The sequence below is a fragment of the Acomys minous genome (assembly GCF_964271855.1).
Source record: "Acomys minous genome assembly, chromosome: 9".
Taxonomy (NCBI): Eukaryota; Metazoa; Chordata; class Mammalia; order Rodentia; family Muridae; genus Acomys; species Acomys minous.
In genome coordinates, this window is record NC_140490.1 from 39882900 (window position 1) to 39904726 (window position 21827).

The following is a 21827-nucleotide window of genomic DNA, read 5'->3' on the forward strand; positions in this document are numbered from 1 at the left end:
AGCAATGTGTGGTGGCACATGCTTTTAATCCCAGCCTCAGGAAGGCAAGCAGATCTCTGAGTTTGAAGGCAGTCTGTCTACACAGTGACCCCCCACCCCCCTCCCCCAGGACAGCCAGGACTACATAGAGGGCTCATGTCTCAAAAAAAACCAAACAAACAAAAAACAGGATATAACTGAAGTGCATGGCACAATGCATAGGTGGGCATAGGGGAGAGCGGTGATCAGAGAGGACCTCTGGTATTGTCTAGAGGATATGGGTTTATGCTGGGGCCTTTAAGGCCTGCTCAACTATTTGCAGGGAAATGGGAATAAAGAGCTCTTACATAGAAGATTCCCTTAGCAAAGGGAGATGTAGGGAAGTGCAGCCTTTGTATTGGGAGACTTAAGCATTTGACTTCATGGGGTAAAGGCAGAGATTAATATGTCTAACAGAAGCCAGGCGTGGTGGCACACACCTTTAATCCCAGCACTCGGGAGGCAGAGGCAGGCGGATTGTTGTGTGTTCGAGACCAGCCTGGTCTACAAAGTAAGTCCAGGACAGCCAAGGCTACACAGAGAAACCTGTCTCGGGGGGTGGGGGCGAAAATCCTGTCAACCTCCAACCATTTCTTCCAAAAAAGATATCTCACAAGACACCTTGTATTCCTTGTATATGACATGGTCTGCATATAGTATGTAATAGCCATTTATTGTTTTCTTAGTTCCTGCCATGGAATTAGTACAATGTGTTTAGCCAAGTATTATGTGTGTTGCATGGAGGAGGTTCTTCATCACATTTCTTTCTCAAAACTGACCCCACAAATTAGGTCTTAATCCCATTTTAGACAAGCAGAGGGGTTAAGGGGCCTGGCCAGTATCACACAGCTCATAGATTATGGTAGCTCAGGGTAAGTACCAAATCCAATGTGCCCACTGCACCACAACTTTTCACAGTTACTTTTACTCTGAATACAAGCACATTGGTCACATACTTAAAACTATAAGAATTCTGTGTTTGCTTTTGAGAGAAAGTATTTTAAAAATTTTATGTGTATGAATAGTTTACCAGCCTGTATAACTGTGTACCATGTACATGCCCAGTGTGAGCAGAGGCCTCTGGAAATGTAGTTAAGAGACTGTTGAGAGCTTCCATGTAGGTGCTGGGACTCAAACCCAAGTCCTCTGGAAGAGTAGTCAGTGCTCTTAATCATTGTGCCGCCTCTGCAGCCCTGAGAAGGTAACTTCTGTGCTGTGGGGTATACACTATGTACTTGAATTATTGCTCAAAATCATATATTAGCCAGGAATGATGACACTTACATTTAGTCCCAGCATCTAGAAGGCAGAGGCAGGTGGATCATTGAGTTCAAGGCCAACCTGACTTAAACAGTGAGTTCCAGGCCACCTCAGGGCTACATAAGCCCTGTCTCAAAACAAAACAAAAATACAAAAAAAAAAAAAAAAAAAAAACAAAAACCAACAACAAAAAAAAACCACAAAAGCAATACATTTTTGAAACTCTGTATATTATACTTTATAAACTGTACTAAAATGTTAAGTGCACATGCCCCTGGTTTTGATCTCTAGTACCAAGAGAAGGGGAAAAGATTGGTTTTAAAGGGTTTTTTTTTTACTTTTTTCAGACTTTTCTTTCTGGCCAGACTTGCTAACACATGTATATGCCCAAAATCCCAGCACTTAAGAGTAGATGCAGGAAGGTGAAGAATTCAGAACCACCCTTTGCTATATAATGAGTTCAAAGACAGCCTGACCTTCATGAAACTCTGACTCAAAAACAAAATGAAGAAAACACCCAGTAACAAGCACCCCATGTAGTGACATTCCACCAATCACTAGCTCTGTGACCTTGGGCAACAAAGGCCTTTAGGACCCTTGTGTCCTAGTGAAGCAAGACCTGTGTGACCATCCATGGCGTTCTCATATGCCACTAGGGACAAAGCCCTGCATGCTGGTGGCCTCACCCTTCCTAGTGCAGTCACTGTAACACGGCTTTGAAAAACGTCCTAAGTACTGTTCTCAAAAAGCTTCCCTTTGGGGCCTGTGAGATGGCTGAACAGCTTTAGGAGCTGTTGAGTTCAGCCCCCAGGACCCACACAGTGGAAGGAGGGAGAGTCTTCAGCAACTTGTACTCCAACCTCCACATGGATGCCCAAGTGTGTGCACACAGACACACAGCAAATAAATACTTAAGTAAAATAAGAATGTCTTCCTTTGCCTTAATTTTGCTAACCTTCTCCATTAACCTTCCACACTTGGGAAATGACACAGATGAGTTCCGTTTACACTTAACATTAAGCAGACCTGCACTCTTTGAGACAGCCCCTTGGCAGAGTAGTTTGGCAGTGTCTCCTATAAATTCCAGTTGTCAAGTGTCTGTCTCTGGTGCTCTTTTCCATATTCTGTACACTTCTCCTAAGTGTTCATTATACTGTTGGTGTCGCTTTTGGTTACTTTCTTTTTTGAGAAACCAGGGACCCAGGGTAGCTTGGTGACGACATGGCAGATTTAAGGACACTCTGGTCCCAACACTCTGAGAAGGTGATGTCACATGAAACAATGGCACCCTTTCAGACACACTACTAGTGGAGGGTAAAGTTGAAAGTCACCTGAGTTGTCTGTGGGAACAAACCACCCTACCAAGTGGCTTAAAGCAATACCATTTACTGTTTCTCCTGAATCTGCTGCTTGATGGGGTGTCACTGTAGCACTGAGCAGACCTGTCTGACTTCAGCTGGGCTCACTCCAGTCTGATCAGCTGACTGATGAGGGAGGAACAGTCCCCGTTTTTTCCAAGTCTCACAGTCAGGAGTCTGGCCATTCCCTCAAGGTGTAGCAGAGGCACAAGATCATGCCAAGCCATCTATGCGAGGATACAAGGAGAAGTGCATACATGCTATTCAGATTGGTACTGCCTACATGTCTGCAACATCCTGTTGGCCCAAAGGAAGTGACAAGGCCATGTACAATGTCAGTGGAAGGAGACTAGAGTTGGAAAATAGAGGAAAACCATTAATTGGGATTATAAATGTAAGTAGATTCCCAGTCAGAATCCCAATGTGAAAGGAAACCTTCAAACTGAAGTGATGGGGTCCAATCTGTCGAAGGGAGAAGAAGCAGGCCAAGTAACGATGGGGCCTGGGCTGTGGCTTGTAGCACTCTGCACAGCTCTAGAGTGAGGAGGAAGCAGAGATGTTAAATAACTTGCTCAAGGTTGCTGGCCGATTTGTGGTGAGGCTGAGAGGAGAGTGCATGTCCGTCTGACCCAGAGACCCGGTTTTTTCATCACCCCTACCCAAAAGAGCACCAGGAGCTGTCTCTTCCTGCTTGTTTACCATTTCTACAGACCCTTCTCTAAAACCCCACTGCAGTGCTAAAGGAATTGTTCATCTCTGGAAAATGCACATGTTCTTCCTAACTCTCCTTGGACAGAAAGTCCATTTTCCTTCCAGGTGAGGACTGGTCTGTAGCCTGCGTAGAGCTGTGGCCCTTCCTAGGCTCAACAGAGAGGGAAGAAGTGTTCTTTGCTGTTTGAGGCCATCTGAGCATGAGTCTTGGAGTCAAAGTCACTGGCATTCAACCAATCACTAGCTCTGTGACCTTGGGCAACTCATTTAACTTCTTAAAATCTGTTTCTTCATCTTTAAAAAATGGGAATAAGAACACCTTGTTTGCAGAGCTGTTACAAGGACTAAAACTAAATTACATTTATGAAGTGCCTATCCCAGTGCCTGGCACGTAATAAGTGGTATTACTAATGATGTTAGCATCAATTCTAAGGACAGCCTTCCCCCTCCTGGGAACCCTGTGTCTGTGTGTTGGACAGGTTCCCCCTACCTCCAGCCAGTCTGTGCAGACATGTTGCCTGCTGTGTCACCGCGAGCGCAAAGGCTGGGAAGAAGGCCCTTCACACAATGGACTGGTGTTGCAGGGTGAGAAGCTGCCCCCTGACTTCATGCCAAAGCTCGTCAAGAATCTCCTAGGCGAGATGCCTCTATGGGTCTGCCAGAGTTGCCGAAAGAGCATGGAGGAAGATGAAAGGCAGACAGGTCAAGAACATGCAGTGGCGGTAGGTAACAGCTGACAGGTGACCCCTGGATGCCAGGCTGCTTCCTCCCTGCGGAGGTCAAGCTGTTCCCCCTAGCCACAGGAGGCCCTGCCCAGGCTGCTCTGAGGAACCATAGGGCTGCACTTTGTATTTTCAAGTTAGGCTCAGGTCTGAGGGGAAAAGAGACAGGCCTACTAGTGGATGTAGACGATCTGGATCCTGTCCCATCACCTGCCCTGACGCCTTCATCCCTGGGCCATTTGAAAGGCCAGCAGTATGATACACATAAGTTGGAGGTCAGGTGGGCCTCCATCAGAAGACATCAGCAATAGCTAGGAGCCTTGGAAGTCTGCCGTCTGTGAGTCATGTCAGCTGGGCTCCTCGCTTTTCCTTCCCCTATAGACTGTCATTTACCCAGAATCAATTCAGTTTCAAGATTTCTTGCTTGGGGCTGGAAATGTAGCTCAGGAGTAGAATGTTTGTCTTGTGTGTACAAAAGTTCTGGCTTGATTCCTGAGTGCTGGGGGGTGGGGTGGGGGGGGGGGAGAGGCAGGGAGGCCAGCTGGGAGATGACTCAGTGGGAAGAAGCTTGAGGATCTGAGTTTGAGTCGTCAGAATCCACATAAAGCCAGATGGGGTAATGCATGTCTGTAACCCCATGCTCCTGCAGTAAACTGGGAGGCGGAGGCAGGATAGTCCCTGGAAGCTTACCTGTTTACACAGTGGCAAGCCAACAAGGTGGAAGGCAAGGACCTGAATCCAAGATTGCCCTCTGAGCTCTACTTGTACACTGTGGCACATAAGCACCTGCACTTACAGACATGCACAGATATGCATCATAAACAGAAGGAAGGGATGGTGGCACTCATCCTTAGTCCCAGTGCTTGGGAGGCAGAGGCAGGCAGGTCTCTGAATTTGAAGCCAGCCTTCTCTACCTAGTGAATTCCAGGACAACCAGGGCTCCATCGAGAGCCTTATTTCAAAAAATACCACAGAAAGCTGGAGAGATGGCTCAGAGGTTCAAGCACTGACTGCTCTTCCAAAGGACCCAGGTTCAAATCTTAGCACCCACATGGCAGCTCCCAACTGTCTGTAACTCCAGTTCTAGAGGATACGACAACCTCACAAAGACATACATGCAAGCAAAACACCAATGTACATAAGATAAAAATAAATTATTTTAAAAATTAAAAAAAAATACAACATAATTGAAAGTCTGGGGCTAGAGAGATGGCTTGGTGGTTAAGAGCACTGTCTGCCCTTCCAGAGCTCTGGAGTTTGGTTCTCGGCACTTTATGGTGGCTCATACCCTGCTGTTTCCGGCCCTAGGGGATTTGATGCTCTCTTCTGGCCTCTGTGTACTGTATGTATATGGTGTGCAGACATATTCAGACAAACACACATACACATAAAAGTAAGGTCTCAAGAAATAAAAATAAAAGATAAACGGAAGAAAGGAGAAAGAAAGGGGATGAGGAAGCCTGAGCGTTAAACCACACTTCTAATGTAAAGACCTTTCATCTTGACAGTTCTTCACACTTGAAAATGGCCATGTTCATAGACAGGCTCTGCCCTGGTACATGTTCTTTGTCCACTGTCCACTGTCTGCATGGCCACGGAACTGGGAACACCATAGTTCTTCCCAGGGTGTGGCCTTTGTGTGTGACTCAGCTTGACCTATGCTTATTGTGCCTCAGTCATCACCTAAGGGCCTGATGGAGCAGGTCAGCTCCACTGTTTGACCATAAGCCTTTTTCTTTCTCCTTTCCAGATTTCCTTGTCACATACATCCTGCAAATCACAGTCTTGTGGGGGTGACTCTCATTCATCCTCGTCCTCTTCTTCATCATCCTCATCTTCCTCCTCTTCCTGCCATGGGAACTCAGGGGACTGGGATCCCAGCTCGTTCCTGTCAGCACATAAGCTCTCAGGCCTCTGGAATTCCCCACACTCCAGCGGGGCTGTGCCAGGCGGCTCGCTTGGGAGTCCTGGTGAGTCTTCAAGCTTTGGAAAGTACTGGGCCCCCTTCTATGTAGCTAGCTGTTTGCCTTTCTACTTTGGCCTGGTCAGTGAGGAATTTGGTTATTAAAATAAGTAAGCATGGACTTGTTCTGATGGCAACAGGGACAACCTAGACCTTGACTATTTCTGGAAGATGTTCTGCAAGACTGAAGTTACAAAATACTGCCCGTGGACGAAAATTTGCCCTCGTAGTTGTCCTATACTGAGGAACAAATAGCCTGGGAAAGTCTTTAGTGAAGTGAGTCTTAGATCCTGGACACCAGCCTGGGCCGCCTCTCCTTCCTCGGCCTCCCTGGACTTCTTTTGTCTACCCAAAGGATAGGTGTACAACACTGTGTTTACCCCACAAGAGACCGGCAGGTTGGCAGACTACAGGAATCGCCCATAAACTGCCAATGCTCAGGACCAGAGGGAAAGCCTTTGGAGTATTAATGCTGGACTTGTAATGGAGGGTGGAGCTCTTCAAATGGTGCTGTCCTCAAATATGTGAACTGACTTCATAATCCATTATCTTGGTCCATGAGCTGAAGAGTTTTCAGCGCTTTTTCCTACTTCAGTCAGAAGTCTGTAGCCTTAGGAGTCAAGTATACCTTGACTGCTCTGGTCCATGTGGCCCAGAGGCAGATCCCAAGGTTGCTTCCTATGGTTGCCTTTCTCAGCCTAAGGAATGCCCAAGAATGAAGGACTCAGAGAAACTGTAGGGGCATCCTCTATTCATGGAGCAGCTCGGCTGTAGCTTCCCTGGGCTTGGGTTGCTCAAGCCCCGCCCGACAGAGCTCCTACCCACACACTCTTCAGGGTGCCTTGTGCTGAGAGGCTATGCCCTCTGACCACAGTAAACAGGAAGATGTGGCAGTGAGCCTTCCAGGTCTGACCCATCTTTTTCCCCTCCACCTACAGGTGAGGCTTTCCCTGTCTCGGAGCACCACCAGCACTCAGACCTCACTGCTCCCCCTAACAGCCCCACCGGCCACCCACCCCACCCAGCATCTCTGATTCCTTCTCACCCTGGCTCCTTCAGCTCGCCGTCCCACCCACACCTGCCGCCCACCACCCCAGCAGCACCTTTCCCTGCCCAGGCTTCAGAGTGCCCTGTGGCTGCTGCCACTGCTCCCCACCCCGCAGGGCCGTGTCAGAGCCCCCATTTGCCCTCCACCAGCATGCCACTCCTGAAGATGCCTCCACCATTCTCAGGGTGCAGCCACCCCTGCAGCGGGCACTGCGGTGGGCCTCTCCTCCCACCACCGAGCTCTCAGCCACTCCCTAGCACTCACAGGTAAGTGAGTGGCGTGAAAGGCACCACTCCGTGCTCACTGGAGCTTAAGAGTTTGGAAAACTTGCCAAGAACACTGTTAGGATGGAAGTCACAATGTAGAGATTGGGCTGGAAGAAGTGGCTGTGTATTTAGAGCACAGTCTTAGCATGCACATGTTTGATCCTCAGCACCAAAAATAAATTAAGTTCTAAACTAAGGGGTTTTTCATTGTTTCCCCAATTATAATTTTTTTAAAGCTTAGAACAATTCAGATATAAAAAAAGAAAAGAGTCTTCACAACCTAAAGAAAAACTTCCAGCACTGTGGCCTGTTTTCTTGAAGATAATTCTGTATGTAAATGACATCATTTGGTCTATATTTGATAAACATTTTATAATAGCCATTTTTAATTTTCATTTTGAGATTGGATCTTGCTATGTAACCCAAGCTAGCCTTCTAACTGTGGTCCTCTTGGCATAGCTACCTCCTACTGGGATTACAAGTGTTTTTTACTCCCTCTGACCTGTGTAGCAACACTTCTTAAATATCATGTTCATTTCTCTAATTAAAACTCCTTTTAAAACTTAAGTATCCAGCCAGGTGCAGTGGTACACACCTTTATTTAATCCCAGCACACAGGGAGGCAGAGGTGGTCTGAACGCTGTGAGTTCGAGGCTGGCCTGGTCTACAAAGTGAGTCCAGAACAGCCAAGGCTATACAGAGAAACTTTGTCTTGGAGAAGCAACAACAAAACCCCTTAAAGTATCTTTGTAATATCCTACTGTATAGCTGTAGCGTAATTTTATGTCCTCCCATTCCTGGACTGTGAGGCATTTCCAATGGTTTTGCTTTTTGCTTTTGTAGCTCTGGCTGTCCTGGAACTTGCTCTGTAGACTGGGCTAGCCTCCAACTCAGATCCACCTGCTCTGCCTCCCAGTGCTGGGATTAGGGTGGATTATCACACCTGCTCATTCCCGATGTTTTAACTAAGAGAACTAGTCTTGTGTCAGGCCTGTATTTGAATAGATCTCGGCTCTTTAGAGCTCTAGAGAAGCTCCGTGGCTCTGCTAGCCTGTATTTGAAAAGAAATGTGCTGAAGGCAGGTGTTTTGTAGGTTGGCACTGTCTGTTGTGTATCAGTATTCCTCAGTCTGAGGTCTCAGCACTCTGCTGCCACCACTCTCGACTTGTCTCATGTCTTTCACATGGTGTTGATGATGCCAGTACAGACTTGGGTCTGCAGTTTTCATTAAGTATTACTGTGTTCCCGTGTTTTATTCTTCATACTCAATATTTGGGGCTGGAGAATATTAGTAGTTCATTTTGCTGGTCTCCAGTTGCAGAACATTTAGGTCATTCCATCATTTTTACATTATAATCAACATCTAAAGATGTCCTGGCCTGCCAGGTGGTGACAGCCCATGCCTTAAATCCCAGCACTTGGGAGGCAGAGGCAGATCATTGTGAGTTCAAGTCCAACCTGGTCTACAGAGTGAGTGCAAGGACAGCCAAGGCTACGGAGAGACCCTGTCTTATGTGGGGGGGGAAGGCCTGGCCTAAAGCTTTTTCCTTTTTTTTTTTTTTTTTTTTTTTTTTTGGTTTTCGAGACAGGGTTTCTCTGTGTAGCCCTGGCTGTCCTAGACTCACTCTGTAGATCAGGCTGACCTTGAACTCACAGAGATCCACCTGCCTCTGCCTCCCAAGTGCTGGGATCGCAAGGGTGCACCACCACACCCAGCTAGCCTGTTTGCTTCTTACCTCGGGGAAGTATCGTTTATAAGTTTCCCCAAGTCATTGCTAGAGTCCAGATGCAGAATGGAAACGAAGGAAGGATGGCCTCTGTACACAGGGAGCCCGTTGGACAGAGCAGTCGAATGCTCTGAGCCTGTGTCTCCACGGCTGCTAAGTGGGGAGAATGACTCTGGTTCTTACAGGACTTCAAGGATGGCTAGCTGTCATGCTGAGCATGGTTCTGGATCCAAGCAAGAAAGAGTAGCTCTTGTGGTCTGTGGCCCCAGGAGACGCATCTGCATTTCCTTTGCACAGAGCTCTTGATGCAGGAGCTCTGCTGACACAGATACAAGCAAGACTCAAGTGTGTTGTGAGGACCCTGGGAAAGTAGAAGAAACAGTGTTGTCTTTGGTCATTTGAGGCTCTACCGGAGGAGCCCAACGCCCATGAGTCAGTTCAGATTCCTATTTACTGAGCACTTGCCGTGCAGGGTTGCCGTGTTGTCTGGTGAGACTCCAGAAGGCAGGTGGCATGCTGCCTAGTTTTAAACAACAATGATGAACAGCCCATGATCACACGGCTTGATAAAACAGCAAGCTAGAGAGGTATCCACACAATGCCCTCAGAGAGGGGTATGGTAGGAAGCTTGCACAGAGTCAGTGTTTGCACTTGCAATGCCAAGAGGCAGCGGGGACTCTACCAGGCTCTGCTCTTTACAAGAGGCACGGACATGGCAGGAAAAGGGCAGTTGGAATGGTGGCTGGGGACTGGGGGACTCTTCTAGGCTCCTGCTGTATTCTGTGCCTACACCACCCACTCTCACCTCTGGGCCCTTCTCCCTTGCAGCAGGGACCCTGGGTGCAAGGGGCACAAATTTGCACACAGTGGCCTGGCCTGTGAGGCAGATGAGGGTCTGGGCGAGGAAGAGGATAGCAGCTCTGAGCGCAGCTCTTGCACCTCGTCCTCCACCCACCCACGCGATGGGAAGTTCTGTGACTGCTGCTACTGTGAGTTCTTCGGCCACAATGCGGTGAGTGAGCCTGCCTGGGCAGAGAGGGCTGGGCAGCCAGGGGGCAGAGGACAGAGCCCTGGCTCACGGCAGTGACTGCCATACTGGGACCCGGAGTCCTTGCACCTAAGTCGGCTTGCTTCAGCCTAGAGGCACGTTTGTGAGGTTGGGACTTCTTAAAGTTTTGTTGGCCGTGCTCTTCTCCTGGTTTCTCTTAAGATTGACTTTTTTTCTTCAGGCAAAAGGAAAGGAAGTGGCAGAGAGAAAGCTATGGTTCTGATGGGTATGTGTACGTGTGTAATCCCAGAGAAGCGAAGGCTTGTGCAGAGTGGAAGCAAAAATTTCCCCAAGTGTGACAGTCAGCTGAGGGTCAGGCCATGAGCACAGATGGCACCAAGAAGAAGGCTTGGATCAGGGTACATGCTGTGTCTAGATAGGGGAGCAGCTCAGAAGTCTGATAAAGAGAAGAACAAGAGTCTGCTATCCGGCTGTTAGCTAGAGCAGAGCAGCTGAGGATAGGAAAGGCGGAAGTGATTAAAAACTACTAGTCACCTTTGAGCTAGGCATTGCTATCTTCATTTTAGAGGTGACAAAACTGAGGTTCACAAAGACTGAGTGACTCACCCAAAGTCATACAGCTTCCAAGTGATGAAGCCTGGGCTCAGACCTGCTTCCCTGGCTCCCCAGTCCTTGGTCACCAAGCTCTGCCCTCAGTCTTCCTACCTGCCACTGCTTCAGCTCAGGGCTTACTGAGGATGAAGCTGTTTGGCCTTGGTGGCCGATGTTAGAGACAATAATTATCTGGCTTCTCACCACATACTTGGTGCCAGCGGGTGGGAGTGCCACAGGCCTCCCAGGCCCAGGGAGTAACGTCAGCACCTCCCCTCCCCCAGCCGCCCGCTGCCCCGACGAGTCGGAATTATACTGAGATCCGGGAGAAGCTCCGCTCGAGGCTGACCAGGCGGAAAGAGGAGCTGCCCATGAAGGGGGGCACCCTGGGCGGGATCCTTGGGGAGCCTGCGGTGGACCACCGAGATGTGGATGAGCTGCTGGAATTCATCAACAGCACGGAGCCCAAAGTCCCCAACAGCGCCAGGGCCGCCAAGCGGGCCCGGCACAAGCTGAAAAAGAAGGTGGGTGTGGGGGGGCGGAGCTCAGCTCTACTGCTTCTCCTCCCTGAGGAATCCCTCACCTAGAGCCCTAAGACCTCTGGGGCATGAATGGTGCTGACTGCCAAAAAACCTTGGTATGGCTCACTGCTATGGGAAGGTCTGGATGAATCTGGGAGGCATCAGGGTCAGGGAAACCCTAGGGGCAAGTCATGTGTCTCCATCGCAGGCTGCTTGCTGGCGTCCTCCAAGCTGAGGATTTGCTTCCGTAGGTCATTTATTCATTCAGCAAGTACTTCCACAAATACTGGAAGCCAAATCTAACAGTTAATTCTCACCAGGAGAAATTCAGTCCAGTGAGGAGATTGACACAAAACTGAACAAGCACATTAGGATGTGACAAGTAACAGGGAAGTACCCTATTCACCCAGAAATGGCTTTGCAAGAGATTTACTTATCACCTGAGTCCCAGGGAGTAAGGGCAGCTAGCACAGCAATATGGTAAAGACAAAGCTGAAAACAGCAGAGAAATAGGGCAGGTAGTGGAAGCAGAGGAGAGCCTCAGAGGCCCTGCTGGAGATGAGCTCTGACTTCGCCTCCAGATGAGTGGTGTCCCCGGAAGGTTGACGTGGTCCCATCTGTATTTTGATTGCAATGTGGTGATGCAAAAGGCAGATTGGAATATGGAGGCAAGAAAACTTTGAGTTTGGTGCCCCAGGTAGGAAAAGACAAGATCAAGGGGGGAGATGACTGGAGAGAGATTTGAAGGCAGCAGAAGTGGCAGGCTTGGGCACTCTAATGACAGCATGGGAGGCAGGCAGGAGTGTTCCCAGGTGGCAGCCAATATGCTGACAATGCTTGTTGCAGTAGTTGCAGCACAGCAGCTGCAGAAGACTGGATGCAGTTGAGGTTCCTGTGAGACATTCAAGTGCAAGTGGAGGTGTGAGGCTAGGAGTTGCCAAAGCAGAGATGTAATCGAAGCCATGGGAATGAACAGTCCTCAGCACTGAGGATTAAACCCAGGGAGCTATTCCTGGATGGCCCGACTGCTAGATGTGTCCTGGGGCTTCATTACTTCTTCGTCTGCCTACCTCCAGCTGCGTCTGCTCAGTGCCACACACAGGAGCCACCATCTGAGATTTGGTTTGACAGCCAGCTAGTTCCAGTTTTGGGTGGTCAAGCAGCCCTAGAGCTCTGGAAGACAGAAGTAAGGCTCCATCTTTCCAGCTCAAGGACAACCAAGATCCTTCTGCGGCCTCAAGTAGTTAACTAAAAGGTCCTGGTGGTACCTTCAGAGAAGGGTCAACCTTGCGTTGCTCCCACCCAGAGCTGCCCTCCAGGCATGTGGAGCAGGCTGCAGTCTCTGGCCTCTGAACACTCCCCAGAGTGCATGCTCAGCAGTTCCAGGTCTGCTGTGCTTTTTATAACCCTGTGCACCCTTCCTGAAAGACTCACTCCAGGGCTCAGTTCAGATGTCTCCTCCTTTACAGACACTCAGGGAAGTCTCCTGCTGTGCTGCTGCTGCACCATGCATCTCTCTAGCCTTCCATTCATCACCCTTCTGATCCCCAAGCCCCCTCCCTGTACAGTCACTGCCTACCAGACCCAGCCTTGTAGCGGGGACAAACACACACAGATGGTCTGAGTGTTAGATAGAGACTACTGTCATTATCCATTTGGATGGCAGCCTCCACTCTGAGGTCATTCTACCCACTGGTCATAGCTGGTGTGACTACCTTCAAAAGTCCAGATTCCCCAGGAGGCATGTAGTGATGATTGCTTATTCTCTGCCACCTTGGGAGATGGGTTAAAAAGGGGGATCTTCCTGGCCCCTCATCCCACTTTCAGACCATTACTTTCTTTTCTTGCTTTTAGGCACTAATCCTTGATCCTTTGAATATATACCCTGCCTGTGTTGTCTGCAACCTTATGACCATTCTTTGTCTACTGAATGTTGTCATCTGACCCTTTCTCCTCTTCCCAGGCTAATCTAGCACTTACTCACTTGCCTTAGTAACTATTAGTAAAAGAGCAAGTGGATTGACCCATCATTCAGTCACTCTTCAGTTCCCTGCCTGTCACCTTTCTGTCACATCTGCTTGAAAAAGTGCATCTCTGCTCCATCCTATACTATCTCTCCACTTCTGTACCGAAGATAGCACTCAGCTGGGTGCCTCCCCACTTGCTCGAACTCTCTCTCTTTCTGGCTAGCCTGTCATGCCCGTTCACATGGCCTTTGTCAGACCTCTGACTCTCCAGCCTTGAGACTCTTCTGCCCTCCCTTGTTTTTCAGCAAATAAGTTCACTTACATTTTCAACAAAGAAAACGCCATGGGACATACCTCTCGTCCAAAGGAAGGGTGTCCTTCTCCCACCCCAGCCTGCACAGTCATTCCTTGCTTCCCCAGCCCAGGCTGCCTGCGCTTATTTTCAAGGCCTTCAGTTGGTAAGCATTGATTGCCTCAGGCTCAAACGCAGACTCTAGCAAAGAGACCTGCAGTCTCTCTTCTGTTCTGGCTGCCATCACCTGTCATTGTGCCACTGGTGAGTTTCAAAGGCAGTCAGTTCCTGGAAGCTGGAGCCTCTCCTGCCTCCCCGGCTTGTTTCCCCCATACACATAAAGCCTTACACCCATGTTCTATTCTCACTCCCACTTTTCACCTGACCAAAGAATGTTGTCCGTCCCCCCCCATCAGTCACTACTTTATTACCAAATCCAAGTTATGTCTTGGATATGTGCCCGTCATTGTCCACTAATCGACCTTGACATATATGCTCCCCTTTAAATCTTGTCTTTGGCTCCTCAGCTTTCAGGCAAGCAGGGCCTAGAAAGCAGTAGAGTCACCATCTCCTTCATATTTCTCAGCTGTCTCTCTGACCTCTTTCTGTCTCCTTTGTGAGTTCCTGTCCCTCACCTAGACTCTGTGGCACGCATCTCTCTAGGAAGAGATGCCATCTAGATGGTATTTTTACCCTGTACTTTGGCATCCCTGATAACTATTGATCCTTTTGGGGGGCATCCTGCAGATACCTCAGACTCAGTACATTACAAGAGAGGCCCGCCTTTTTTCTCCATTATCTTTTAGTAAAGGGGACCACTCCACCCTGTTGCTTGACCTCAAGCCGTGGGCAGTCATTGTGACTGAACGCAGTGAGCCTTGGAATTGGACTTCAGTTTGAAGGGTAGCTTGATCACACTCGCTGTATGACCTTGGGCAAATCAGTTAATCTCTAAGCCTCACTTTTTCCATCTATAAAATGAGAATAACAGGAACCTAAGTCATAAATTGTTTCGAGGATGAAATGAAATGATGCACAGAATGTTGAGTAGAGTGCGTGGCACATAGGAATGCTCAGTTCGTGGGGGCCACAGTGGCAGCTGCAGTGGTTGGAGACGTCTTCTGGACACGTGTCATTTCATCTTAACACCAAAAGTCCCTGTCCATAATAAATTTCCTCAGCCCCCGCTCAAACCAGCCCACTTTTCCCCAGCCACAGCAGTTATGTTTAAGGCCTTCGCTTGATAAACATTGGTTGCTTCAGGCTCATGCCCAGACTTCTGCACAGCTGCAGACTCCCTAGGATCTAGCCGCCGCCCAGCTTCTCAGCCTTACTTTCTAACCTGATATCCTGTCTCCCAAGGTCCCTGCACACCACACCTCCCTGGCAAAAACAATCGCAGAACAGAACTCCAAGTACCTCTGTGTGGTTTTGCTTCTAATGATGTATGCTCCCGCTTTCCCTGATTTTACATTTATTTCTTCTACCTAGAACGTGCTTATGTCATTTTTCCCCCCAGGGTAATTCTACTCACCCTTCAGCGCCCCTCCAGGAACACTCTCAGATGGTCCAGCTGGGTTAAAAGTACCTTGTACATTCTGCCCTGTAGCACTTGACACTGTCACTCTGAATTAAGTAGTCTATTTTATGTCTTTTTTCCCTGGCTGACTGAAGCTGGGAAGTAGAGGCCATGTTTTGTGCCCAGTTGTACTCCCAAAGCTTAGCCCACTGCCTCACAGTGAGAAAATGGAACTAAAAGTTCTGGAACTTATGAATCACCCCTGGTGCCTTGTCCTGATTTTGCCACTTAGTAGCCACCTAACATTGAGCCCATTTTGTATTCTTGCCAAAGTTGAAGTTCCTTGTCTGTAAAGTAGGCATTTTGATGGAGCAATGGCATGGTGAGGGTTAAAAGACGACTTGCTGCAAGGAGCCCAGTTTGTGCATGTAGCCGCTATGTATTTCTGTGCTTTCTCCCTCCAGTGGCAATGTTTGTAACAAGCAGGTGCTGTCCACACCAGTACTTTTCAGACTTTCTGGACACACATCAAACATTTATGAGTAAAAACTTCCTTATCCATAGCAACCAGAAGCCAGGCTGTGTGGGTTCAGGGAGAGACCATCCCTACAGTCTCCAAATGCCCCCATTACACCTGCAGATACTTCTCAAGGCCGCACTGCCACTTACCTAAGTAGGCACAGTCCTGGCATAGGGGGAAGGAAACTTGGTACCAACCCTTGCAACCGTCCTCAGAGCAGCTTTTTCTTTTGAATTACAAACTTGGAAGCTAGGGTTCAGGGAGAGTATGTGATTCGTCCAAGGGGCTTTAAGGAAGGCTGAGGTCAGGTGTGTAGTCGGTGTTCAGAAGAGACAAGAGAATACATGCCTGCCTGCGTGGGGCAGAAAGAAGAGCCCTTTCTTTGGGTTGATTCTGAGATGATGGCAAGTCTTCTTTCCCCAGATTAGTTTTCCACTGTCTCCCCCTCAATTTACAAGTCACCTGTAAGCATGTGAGGTGCTGCTCTTCCCGCCTGACACTTAGCTCCCTGTAAAGGCTTTGTTAGCCTCCTGGTACCTTGGGTTTAGGCAGAGAAGTGTGGATAACTCTGCCCGCAGTCGGATTTCCATTCTCCTGATTCAAGTCTGTCAAAATGATTTACAGGACCCAACCTCTTGGGACCTGCCAGGCTCCACCTGGGCTTAGGGCCTTCTCTTTAGATGTGGACTTGGATGTGTGGAGCCAGGTGAACAGTGAGAGACCTTTCTAAGACATGCCCCTCTTCAGTAGCACCGTGTCAGGAGAACGCTTACATGCCAGCCACGCAGAGCGTCTTAGCTCCTATATCTTCTTTAAGACCACATAATGATGGCAGTCCATTTCCCTGCCACCTCCAGACTGCCTCTCCATTGCCATGCATCCCACTTTGTTCACAGGCCCTAGAACTGACACAGGCTCATAATGAATAAATCGTCAGAAGCTACCCTCAGGAACTTATTTGTACTTCTGCCCCCAAGACTTGTTATCTGTCTGGTTTCATCATCCCCTCATTCCTGCAGGGCTGAGGAATAAGTGAAGATCGCAAGTCTCTGCCTACAGGAGTGGCAAGGCTAGGTCCCAGGCTGATGTGTCAGGTGTCACATTGTCCCTGGTTGATAGCAGACCTCTACTGAAACTGCCTCTTCTATTGACAGGAAAAAGAGAAGGCCCGGTTGGCAGCAGATGCTGTGACGCAGGTGAATCGTGTCTCTGGAAGCCAGGAGCCAAGGCCTGCCAGGGAGAGGCTTCTAGAATGGCCGGACCAGGAGCTGGACCGCGTCAATAGCTTCCTGAGCAGCCGCTTGCAGGAGATCAAGAGCACCGTCAAAGACTCCCTCTGTGCCAGTTTCAGCATGTGTGAGCTCAGCATGGATAGCGGTGGCTTTAAGGAGGGGAGTATGGAAGCTCACCCCCAGACTCTAACCCCTTCAGACCTCAACGGCTCTGAGCAGCAGCCTGACATCAACCTTGACCTGTCCCCTTTGACTTTGGGTTCCCCTCAGAGCCACACATTACAAGTTCCAAGTGAGCGAGTCCCACCATGGGCAGAAAGGAGAGACCCTCGCCCACCATGGACAGAGGTGAGGGGCCCCTCTTCTGGTACCCCTGAGAATGGGCTGGTCAGAAGACTCAACACTGTGCCCAACCTGTCCAGGGTGATCTGGGTCAAGACACCCAAGCCAGGCAACCCTAGCTCTGAGGAAAGTTCAAAAGAAGTTCCCAGTTGCAAACAGGAGCTGTCTGAGCCTGTGGCCACAGGTGGGAAGCCAAGAAAGAGCAAGAGACAGGGAAGTCAAGCAAAGAAGAGTGAGGCAAGTCCAGCCTCCTGGCCTCCAGCTGACCCAGAGGCTCCCAGTGCCAAGAGCCAGATATCTAGCACCAAGCAGCCAGGCAAGGGCCCAGAGCCTGCCAAAGTGGGCAGTTGTGCAGAGCCTGGAGAGGGTAGCCGGGGCAGCCAGCCAGGACCAAGTTGGGCTGACAGCCCCACAGTTGATAAGAAGGGTAGTTACTGGCAGAACTGGGCAGGCGAAGCCAAGGCACGGACTCTGGAGCAGGAACCTGTGCAGACCCCAGGCTCAGCAAGGCCACAGAGCCTGTCCCAGGGCAAGGGCCGCAGCCGCCGGAGCCGCAACAAGCAGGAGAAGTCAGCCTCCTCCTTGGGTGAGTGCACCAGGAACCAAGTGGCTGAACCCCCACCCCAGCCAAGCCACGGGGTGGAGGGCAGTCCCCGTGTGTGGGCAGCACTGCCCCCAGCATGACCCCAGAGGCCTGGCCATGGGCACTGAGCCCTCCTGGCTGTGTCTTCCTAGACGATGTGTTCCTGCCCAAGGACTTGGATGGGGTGGAGATGGATGAGACAGACCGAGAGGTGGAGTACTTCAAGAGGTAGGTGTGTACAGCCTGTGCTTCCCCTGTCCATGCTGTGTCCCAGGCCTTTCCAGATAGCCTGAGCCCAAGGAGCCACTTGGCAAGACGAGCATAAGAAGGAGGAGCATGTCAGGACTCAAAACTAGGGCTTTTCCCAGCTTATATATTTTTATTTCGTATTCACTTTAGACAGAGTTTCAGTGCAGCCCTGGCTGCTGAGAACTCACGTGAACTAGGGTGGCCTCAAACTCACAGAGGTCCTTGTCTCTGATTGCCAAGTGCTGGATCTCTCTTGTACTGTTCTAGTGGGCCAAGCTCTAGGAAAGGTCTAGACAGGGAGAGATTCAGAAACCTACATCCCAGTGGTTAGTGCCATGAGAAACCTAAAGGTGTGATGGGGCCGCTGGGTGGGAAGCCTTGAGCCAGCTGGGTGTTAGAGGAGGCCTTTCTAAGAAAGGTGACGCTGACGGGACACTTGGAGAATGAACTGAGCTGAGCTCACCAGATACAGTGAAGGGTATTGGTGACAGAGGGACAGCACATGCACAGCTCTAAGGGCACAGTGAGGGTAAGGCAGAGATGATGGACAGCTTGTGTCTCAAAGCAGTCGTCTTTATGCATTGCCCCTGGCCTCCTGAACAGCAGTTCTCACACCTGTCGGACATGCCTGCTTAGGGCCAACTTGTTTCTTTGCTTCCTTTTCTCTCCCTCTCTCTTTCTCTTTCTTTCTTCCTTCCCTCCCTCCCTGCTTTCTTTCTTTTCTTTTCTTGTCTTGCCATATAATATAGCCAGGCTGGCCTCAAACTCATGGCAGTCCTGAAGGCTGGGGTTACAGTGTGCACTACCATTCTGGGCTTCCAGCTGGTTTCTTACTAAGTGAGACTTGCTTTGTCTAGAGGTGGGGTCCAGTAAGGACAGGAGAGAACCTCTTATGTGTTTTGCCCATATTTCCACAACCCAATAGGTTCTGTTTGGATTCTGCAAAGCAAACTCGTCAGAAAGTTGCTGTGAACTGGACCAACTTCAGCCTCAAGAAAACCACTCCCAGCCCAGCTCAGTGAGGTAGAGACCTCAAATGTTACCTGCACCCCTCCTTTCCATGCCCTGCCATTTTCTGTGCCCCTCTAAACTAGTCTGTATTCTGGGTCTGGGGAATTGCACTTAGGGCCTGCTAACCCTGCTTTCTACACTTCTAAAGCAACCACATATCCAGGGTCAGTTGCTGATGATCTATGCCCTGTCTTTTCTGTGTGTCTCCTCACCCAAGGCCTCTGTTCTTCCACTATTCTTCCCTGAATTTTGCTCTGCTTCTTGGGATGTCAGCACAGCTCAGTTTCCCCCACAAAGCCTCCAGGCAGCAGTGGATATTGTGGAGCTGCCCCATGACTGGGCACTGGGCTTACATCCCTTACGCTTCCTCAGTGCAGAGGGTCTGAATGCCTTCCGCCTTAAGCAGTATAAGAGCAAGACCTGTAGGACATTGATAATCAGGAGGTATTGGTGAGGATTCTTCCCCAGTAGGACAGGTTCCTGAGAAAGTAGTAGCTAAGCTGCCTTTTGGGAAGTGACTGACACACAAGCAGCTCTGGCCAGCCCTCCAGCCACCCCCCCCCCACACACACACACACAAGCTCAGTCATCTCAACTGTTGACATACTGGATAATGGTTTGGGGCTGGGTGCCCAGAACTGGAGAAAGCCTCCAGGCTGAGTGCTTTAGTGCAGAAAAGACAAGTAGCTAGCCACAGTATTGGGGCCCAAGGCTATTCAGTTCCACGTCCTTTTTTTTTTTTTTTTTTTTTTTTTTTAATGATTTATTTTTATTTTACGTGCACTGGCATTTTACCTGCATGTATGTCTGTGAGAGATGGTTGTGAGCCAACATGTGGGTGCTAGAAATTGAACAGGTCGCTTTGGAGGAGCAGCCAGTGCTCTTGACTTCTGAGCCATCTCTCCTTCAGCCCCACAGTTCCATCCATATCTTAACTTTGTGCTATGTATCTGGATCACGGTTTGTTTGTTTGTTTGTTTGTTTGTTTGTTTAGGTCTGACAACTGTATAGCTGCCCTTAGTACAGTGGGAGGCCTGGACAAGTGGCCAGATCTTTATACACATACTCTTGAGGTCCCCACCTGTCTCTGTGCTCCTCTTTTTTTTTTTTTAATTCCTCTCTGAGCTGAAGCAGTGAGCTTCCTGGACCCTGAACAACTCCCCTGGGACAGTACAGAGGCCTGAAGCCAGGGCAGTTTTCAGAGGTGAGGCTCCCTGTGCGGCGCATATGCTGCCTTCAACTTAAGGCTGCTTTCTTCAGAATTGCCTCAGTCTTCCTTTGCCACACCAGATAACCATGCCCCAAGGGTATCTTCTAGAGCTAAGGTTCCCTGTTATTTTTTTGCCACCACAAGAGCAAGGAATAGCAAAGACCCCAGGCACTTCATCTGTTGCCCCTCTGGGGAGAAAAGGGGTCATTCCTCACATAAGTCTAATTCCACTGGTCTCCAGGGGAACCTAATCCAGCCATCTTCTGCCTTGGCTGATCTCTTCCAAGACAGGAAAGCCACTGGCCTCCTCCCTACCCTCCTGAATGTACATCCCTGAGCCTGTCCATCATCTTCCAGGCAGGATTAGCAGCCGGAAGTGCTGGCACAGACTCAGGACCCAGCCCAGGCTGTTTTCTTGAACCTGAGGTAGGAGTCTGGACACAGGGCTGACCTCCACTAGTATCAGCCCTGATCTGGACGATGTGCTACAGGAAGGGCCTTAGTGTTCTCAAAGGCTATTCCATATATTGACAGAACCTCACGACTGGAGCTCTGTCCCTCAACAGTCTTGAACTTCATTTTCTACTGCAAATTTTCCAATTTCCATCTGGGAAACCTGTGGTTTGTTTTTTGCCAAAGCTTCGTACCATCACCTCCCCAGACCCAGATGCAGCAGGGGTCCAGGCAGAAGCTGGTCCTGTGATCCACAGGGACCCAAAGCCCTGCCCGACTCAGCAGTGGGGGGTGGGGAGTGGGAAGCTCTTGCTCACTGTGATCCTGCCCTCTTTTTCCCTCTTAGCCCTGCCCAGGTCCACTTCACCAGGTCATCCCAAGGCTCCAACTCAAGCCGCAGATGTAGTTCTTCTCCATGTGCCCTGCCATCTGTCTTGACTCTCCTTGCTCACACCACCCTGACCAACCAAAAGCTGAATGGATGCCATGCTGTGCTGGGCCTTTCAGGACCCCAGCAGAGCCGCTTCCTGGTGCTACGCAGCCTCCACACTCAGAGCCCAGGGAATGGGCTGGCCTGTGAGCCGAGGGCTGATGGTACTGCTGGCCCAACACCGCTCTCTTTGTGTTTGGTTTTGTTTTTTTGTTTTCTTTTTTCTTTCTTTTTTTTTTTATTCTTTTGATACTGTGAATATCTTTCATGTGGAAAGATAAAGCAACATTTGGACACAGAGTTAGTGTGGTGGTGATTTGCTGGTCTGAATGAGGAGTGGGAGGGATATGTGTCCGCAGAAACAGCGTTTGTCTAGTCACCAATATGGAGCAGTACTCTGTATAGGTAGTTTGTCACAGTTTGACTTCAGCCTTAGAGTCCTTCCAGCAATCCTAAGTGGGACTGATAGCCTGATGTAAAGAAGAGGAAAGTAGGGGGCTGGAGAGATGGCTCAGTGGTTAAGAGCACTGTCTGCTCTTCCAGAGGTCCTGAGTTCAATTCCCAGCAACCACATGGTGGCTCACAACCATCTATAATGTGATCTGGTGCCCTCTTCTGACATTCAGGTAAAACACTGCTGTATATACAATAATAAATCTTAAAAAAGAGAAAGCGAGCCGAGCGTGGTGGCGCACGCCTTTAATCCCAGCACTCGGGAGGCAGAGGCAGGTGGATCGCTGTGAGTTCGAGGCCAGTCTGGTCTACAAAGTGAGTCCAGGACAGTCAAGGCTACACAGAGAAACCCTGTCTAGAAAAATCAAAAAA

General features: G+C 49.5%; 1 protein-coding gene across 2 annotated transcripts in view; it reads left to right on the plus strand.

Annotated features, from left to right (window-relative positions):
* Positions 1-21302, plus strand: part of FAM193B (family with sequence similarity 193 member B) — a 33552-nt gene extending 12250 nt beyond the window's left edge. The window contains exons 2-10 of one of the 2 annotated variants that reach the window (XM_084795764.1): positions 3827-4069; positions 5820-6039; positions 6971-7346; positions 9902-10085; positions 10958-11197; positions 16647-17652; positions 17802-17877; positions 18824-18921; positions 20919-21302. In XM_084795764.1, coding sequence (XP_084651890.1) covers positions 3827-4069; positions 5820-6039; positions 6971-7346; positions 9902-10085; positions 10958-11197; positions 16647-17652; positions 17802-17877; positions 18824-18920 — 2442 coding nt within the window. In that variant the 3' untranslated portion in view covers position 18921; positions 20919-21302. The remainder of the gene's footprint in view (positions 1-3826; positions 4070-5819; positions 6040-6970; positions 7347-9901; positions 10086-10957; positions 11198-16646; positions 17653-17801; positions 17878-18823; positions 18922-20918) is intronic. The other variant, XM_084795765.1, reaches the window with a different exon arrangement.
* The last annotated feature ends 525 nt before the right edge of the window (positions 21303-21827 follow it).